Below are 6,675 nucleotides of genomic sequence, written 5' to 3'. Positions count from 1 at the left end.
TAGGCTTTGAGTTTTTGACCGAACTGTGGCAATAATACTGTGGCATCAAAACCAAAAGCATAACGATAACCAAAAGCAAAAGGGTCTCGAAGGGGACGTTAACGGATTGAGTCCGGGTGAAATTTTTACTCAGAGTCACTCTTCATACTGCATTAACTGAGCGGTCAAACTTTTTTGACTTGGCGGGGCGGAGCGCTACCGCGCTCCTTAATTTAACTGCATGACTGACTTACTCCGTGCCTCTATTTACCTAAACTGAACAGGTGGTAGACTAGAGGTTCCGGTAAACAGAACCCGAACATGTACCAGTCCTACAACACTATACAGTATCTAATACCGGATAAGTCATTCAATATCACTCTTTTCTCAAACTTCCTCTTTAACACAACCATTGCCTCATAGGAACAGACCACCCCAGTTGAGCGAACATAGGATTCTTAGGCCAGCCACTCACTATCAGGTAGACCTGACAGGAGGACCTGATCAGGTGTACCTGTCAGATCTACCTGATAGTGAGTGGGTGGCCTTAAATCGGGGGTGAAGTTTCGAGCTCCGAGTATTACCTATTTTGTAAATACAGTAGAACCTGGATTATTTCAACTTTCATTAATTCAACTCTCTATGATTTCAATTCCAAAATCCATTGTTTTTTCCATCTTTCAAAGGATATCCTATCTTATCAGAGGAAAACATCATAGAAAGTGATCATTTCAACTACTCCCGGTCCCAATCAATTGAAATTATCGAGGTTCTACTGTAATCCATTCAACTCTGATATAAACGCACTCTTACTTCAGGGGGAATTTACCCCTAGCTGATGAAAATATATAGGTACAGAAAACCACACACCACTGAGTTTTAACAATAGCCAATTAGGATTATTAGGTATGGTGTTTCCGTGACAAAATTCCCATTATTTCATTTGTTAGTTGGATTGATAATTTTGGTTTGACCAACTTACCTGACTAGAGTTATGTTGAGATAAAGGAGACATGGGCATAATTTTTCCATTCCCATCCTGGTGATATGAAGATGGTCTTGACTGACTTTTCTCCTCCCGAGGTGTTGTCCGTAAACTTGTGTGAGAACTCAATGAGCTGAGTGGAGAACTAAGGTCAGAATTATTGTCCATATGATTTGCATCGGGGAATAGAGCCTTCCTTACGTCTTTGTTGGTGGCGTAGTTTGAGTATTGGTTTGTGGAACTGAGTGACTGACTATGGGTCGTTGGGGAGCCAATCAGCTGGCTTGGTTGACTAGAGGGTGATGACCCTTGGACCCATTTCTGAGCACAGTTTGGTGTTGATTGGAGTGAGCGTTGTAATATGAAGTGCACTTCATTGGCATATTCTCCAAGCTTCAAGAGCTCCTAGAAATGAAATGGGAAGAGATGATTGGTTAAAATAAAATAAAAAGCCAGGTAAAAGAGCTAGGGATTTTTTTTTTATGTTGGCAATAGAAAGTGAAAATTATAGGAACATCTACATACATATCTAAGTGTTTGATATTTTTTCTCACCTTAATAGGATGATCTTGGGGTGTTAGCAGTCTTTCATTGTTTCTGAACCTCTCAATCAGTGTATCTCACCTTAATAGGATGATCTTGGGGTGTTAGCAGTCTTTCATTGTTCCTGAACCTCTCAATCAGTGTATAGCGTCCTGTCTTGCCAGTTGCATGGGCTAGTGCAAACACAATGTCCTGTAAGAAAATTGAAGTGATAGATATTTAAATATTGTTATTACAAATTCAAAATGAGTTTTTAGAGCAAACAGCTTCTTAGTAACCCAAAAGGTCTGAATAAATCCCTGATCAATCTTATCTCTTTGTCCCAAAATTAATTGCCTTTTTATAAACTTCTTCTAGCAAAATATACCACTTCTTACCTGACAAGTAGTGCTCTCTGTAACTCCACTGACGATTTTCTGCAGCCCCTCAACCCACACTTTAAGTTCCATCACTACCAAAATTAATTGCCTTTTTATAAACTTCTTCTAGCAAAATATACCACTTCTTACCTGACAAGTAGTGCTCTCTGTAACTCCACTGACAATTTTCTGCAGCCCCTCAACCCACACTTTAAGTTCCATCACTTGATTTGTGACAATCTTGAATTTCTTATTCCAATGTGTATTTACTGAAGCTTCAAAACTTCAACGGTGCCTGAAAATCAAAATTACATCAAAAAGTGACAAATATGTTTTATGATTACCTAATCATTTGAGAGGAGGTATACATAGGTGAACCATCTACATGTGACATTATTTGGCCAAATATATTGACAAAACAACGGAAGCTAGGTAAATTTGATAAATTTAATTATTAAATGTGTAAACTGAATAATTGCTGACTGGAGGTATTGAACACTTGAATTTGTATTTTCGGGACTGTCCCGGCCAATTCGGGACGTTTGGCAAGCCTACCCCTAGGGAGCTTCGTAGATTAGTAGAAGCTTAACCCGTCCTTTAGATCGGGACTGTCCCGGCCAATTTGGGACGTTTGGCAAGCCTACCCCTAGGGAGCTTCGTAGATTAGTAGAAGCTTAACCCGTCCTTTAGGGCTCTTTGCCCCTGCACCTAAGCCTCAGATTGGGCTTTTAGTGTATGGAGTTAAGCACCCAGGTGACTTACCCCACGGCATTTATCCAGACACACATTGACCGTGCCCTTGAACTGGTTTGCCCCTGCACCTAAGCCTCAGATTGGGCTTTTAGTGTATGGAGTTAAGCACCCAGGTGACTTACCCCACGACATTTATCCAGACAAACATTGACCGTGCCCTTGAACTGTACATAGTTAGAGTCTGGGAACTTGAAGGCTCGAAATTTGGCTTTCAGCGAGTCCCCATCCAGCGTGTTGAAGTTCTCGAAGAGGAAGGGATCCACCGAACAGCTGAAACCCGAACCGAAAATTATAGTCTGTTCTAAGGCCGGCCACTCACTACCAGGTAGACCTGACAGGTACACCTGATCTGGTATAGCAGACTCCTGATGAGCACACGCACTATCAGGTAGACCTGAAAAAATTCGTCTATCAGGTCTCTCAGCTTGACCAGCATGGTGTCATTGTCACAGTGCACTTTGAAGTCGACTGAAAAACAAAAGCAGGAATAAATATTAGATTGATAATGAAATACTCTAGTCTAGTTCAAATGTGAAACGGAAATTTGGCGTCTCCACTAATTTAAAACTCTCTTCTCTCTCTCTCTCTCTCTCTCTCTCTCTCTCTCTCTCTCTCCCTCTCTCTCTCACTCTCTGTCTCCCTCTCACTCTCTCTCTCTCTTTCGTTCTTTCTTTGGATTTAGAGAAATCTTACCATCGAAAGTTTAAGCCAATTACTATAATTTCCTTATTCCTTATCCTATATCCTTTCCTTCCTATAGGTAAAGCGGGGACAGGCCCTCTTGGCCCCCTTCGTAAATACGGCCCTGGTCAAAAGCAGAGCCAAGAGAAAACAACTGGTTGTGAGAATGGAAGAGGTGGTGTGTGTGGGTGAGAAGTTGAACAAGGTTTTGCGGTGAGATAAAAATACATAAAGTTATGATTATGATTTAAGATCAAGCGTATAGGTGTGAACAAGGACTGGATTTAGAGATTTCTTAAGGTGTGTCCACACATAGTCGACCGGCCATCGATCGATGTCGACTAAACCGTTCACCATTGCCTCGACTACATACTCTATATAGATTCACCTCGTCGACTATTTTTGGACACTCCTTAATCAATTTTTTGGGGAACGAGAGAGAAATAAAGAACGAAAGAGAGAGAGAGAGAGAGAGAGAGAGAGAGAGAGAGAGATAGTGGAGATGCCAAAACTCCCTTGGAATAAAACCTTTCAAACAAGAGAGAAAGAGAGAGAAATAGTATTAGTTGAACATTGAATGATAATAATTCAGATGGGCATCAAACTACATATCAACGAAACCATGAAGGCGGACTAGATACCTAGAATGTTTCCAAATTTCGACCCTTCATTTTCCCTTTTCTTACCTGTCTAAATTTCTTACCTTTCCCGATCGTTTGATCACAGCAGATCGTCAGGACGATTAATAATGCTCTTGATATTGATACGACAAAGCGTATCCTACATAGGTCCGCATCCGTAACACTATAATGGAAAACCATTCAACCCTTATAAAATATGTACCTACCTAGTAGTGTCTAGACTAAACAACCAGTTTGGTTAGAATATTGATAAGAATACTAGTATTGGGATTTTTTCTATGAATTTCAGACGAACGGGCGTTTAGAGTTGGCCTTATCTACTCCACCGTCTCCACCCCGCATTATGCCGGGAGAGTGTCCAGAGTTCCAGACCTAGAATGACCAACGGAAATCAATTCTCCAAAATAATCGCGTCAAAAGTTTGTAACTATTAGGCCAGCCATTCACTATCAGAGGTATCAGGTAGACCTGACAGGTGGACCTTTTCAGCCGTACCTGTCAGATCTACCTGATGGCGAGTGGCTGGCCTTACGTTAAGCAACGCTGACATCGACAGTCCGACAGGGCCTTGCTAGTCATTGGTCAAAAGTGGTACTCACTCTTGTTCTTGAAATCCAGCAGGGAGCACTGCTCGCTTCTGAATCTTCAGCTTGTCGTCCGAATGTCCTGGGATCACACATTGCGCACTCAACTTTTCCGTACTGTTGTCCTGTCTCTCCACAATGATGTGATGGATGAATGTGCGCTTACCCTGTGAGGAAACAAAAAACGGAAATAGAAATAGAACAGAATAGAATAGAGTTACAAAGTACCTAGAATAGAACAGAATAAATTCTAGAATATATACCGAGGTTAAATGGCAGAGAATGTCTTTTTGGTCCCGCCTTCTCGTCCCGCCAGCCAGTGCGCCGCTCCGACCTTCAATTTTAAATCTCCTCTTTGGAGTTCCGGCATCTCTACTAATTTGCCTCCCTTCCACTTACTGGAACTTGCTCTGGTTCACTTCTGCCGCAAGCGATTTTCCAATTTTAAACATACCTAATTACTACCATTTTAACTTTGTCTGCAAAAGACCACGGTTATCCCAGAACTTTTGCAGCTTTTGCTGATGTATTCGTATTCGAACAGCACTTCCCCTCAAGGTTAAGGTTGTCTTAGACCTCAGCTTCCCCTCAAGGTTAAGGTTGTCTTAGAGGGCTTTTTGTGTACATTGATATACTTACGTTGACTTTGTTAAGGATGGACATGCCTCCACATTTGTACAGATCATCCAGGGACATCTTGAACGTGGATAGGGTCTTTTGCTTCTTTGGGTGACATTCTGGATCTGAGAATAAATTGGGGAGATACCTAATAATTAGACTATTAGACCATTTGGTGGAGGTACACCGCTAACCACTAAGCGAAGTTAATACCTATCTGAGGCACTCTCTGTACCCATATTGCTCTGTTGGCTTCTAGGTACTTGAAACTTCAAGCTAGCAAGATCTCGAGAGTTTTGCTGTCTACATTTAAGAAACAGTCAGGTAAAATTACTAATAATTATTATAACCTGAGATATCTGCCTTCCACCTCTTTAATTATTATGAAAGACAATAATATTGATAATTTTATTACCAATTTTATCGATTCCTCCGGATTGTTCAATCAAGAGGTCATTGACATGATGGTACCAAAGTCATTAATAAATGCGACGTTGTGACGTGTTCTGTTTCAATAATTACTCTTAGTTCTGGCAGTCTAGTGACTATAGTTGACTCTAGTCATGTTGATACATACATATGTATATACAATGTACATGCATTATACATGGGTATATTTAGGTACTTAATGTTTAATTATTTATGTTCCCTCTATGTACTCATAGTGATCGATTTAATGTTGCATTGTCTTTGTTCTTGAAATCAGTGTCGTGTCGTGAGATTTGCAAAAGAGAGAGAGCTGAAACTCATACAAACTTTACCGTTCTGTTGGTAGTCTCACAATCCAGGTTGAATAATCACTTCCTATTTTCAGTAAGTGGTAAGTAGTGGAGATGAGAAAACCCTGTGGAGAGGAATGTAAGCCGTGATCCAATGGAGATCACGTCACTGGCCGGAGGTTTTTACCTTCCATTCGGCAACAAACTACAGAACACCTCACAGTAACCTTTTTTTTTTTTTTTTTTTTTAAACCTGAGACTGGGGGAAAAGGTCCTATTTTAAGATCCAAGTAGGTACTTACTTGTTAATCTATTAAGTATTATCATTACCTACTTCAAACGTTCAATACCTTTGATTTACTCGTACTCTGAAGTTCAAAAATTTGGTCCAAAAAATCGAACTTTTTAGGTAATGACACCAAAGTTGAGAACAGCTTACAGACGGTAGGCTAGGCTCCCAGCTATAGGTACCTACCTGTCTCATTGTGAGAACGTATGCAACATAGACCTAACCAGACCTATAGCCTATGGTAGATGTACCTACCTACCTACTGATCAAGGTAGACGTTCTGACAGACAAGTAGGTACCTACCTACCTACTGTCTCTCTGGTACCTATATCAGACAGAATTCACAATAGAATGAGAATTTTTAGTAAAGTAGGTACCTAGCTTACTTAGGTAAGTATTAACTATCTGTATCTATATAACTTATTAGTAATGACTTGTATAGGTAATAGAAAGTATGTTGGTAATCAGCATAAACATTGTTTTAAACAGCTAGCTCAATCTCCAGTCGACAGTATTTTCTCAGA

At 40.4% G+C, this 6,675-nt stretch overlaps 2 protein-coding genes across 2 annotated transcripts; both read right to left on the bottom strand.

Moving 5' to 3' along the window:
- Positions 1-961: 961 nt before the first annotated feature.
- On the bottom strand, positions 962-2,167 carry LOC108253754 (ras association domain-containing protein 8-like; the record flags this gene model as incomplete). Its single annotated transcript, XM_026831170.1, has 3 exons — positions 2,017-2,167; positions 1,589-1,699; positions 962-1,369 (listed from the first exon to the last, which is right to left on the bottom strand). Coding segments are annotated over exons 1-3 (591 nt in total), but the record flags the coding sequence as incomplete, so codon positions are not given.
- Positions 2,144-6,056, bottom strand: LOC113471767. The gene is made up of 8 exons (XM_026831169.1): positions 6,050-6,056; positions 5,905-5,919; positions 5,165-5,268; positions 4,541-4,692; positions 4,004-4,104; positions 2,964-3,087; positions 2,742-2,889; positions 2,144-2,161 (listed from the first exon to the last, which is right to left on the bottom strand). The coding sequence occupies exons 1-8, from the start codon at positions 6,054-6,056 to the stop codon at positions 2,144-2,146; spliced, it is 669 nt and encodes a 222-aa protein (XP_026686970.1).
- Positions 6,057-6,675: the final 619 nt, after the last annotated feature.

The sequence above is a fragment of the Diaphorina citri genome, unplaced genomic scaffold (assembly GCF_000475195.1).
Source record: "Diaphorina citri unplaced genomic scaffold, Diaci psyllid genome assembly version 1.1 scaffold2979, whole genome shotgun sequence".
NCBI lineage: Eukaryota > Metazoa > Arthropoda > Insecta > Hemiptera > Psyllidae > Diaphorina > Diaphorina citri.
Note: the sequence above shows the minus strand (reverse complement) of the source record. Positions and strands in the feature narration are given on the sequence as shown.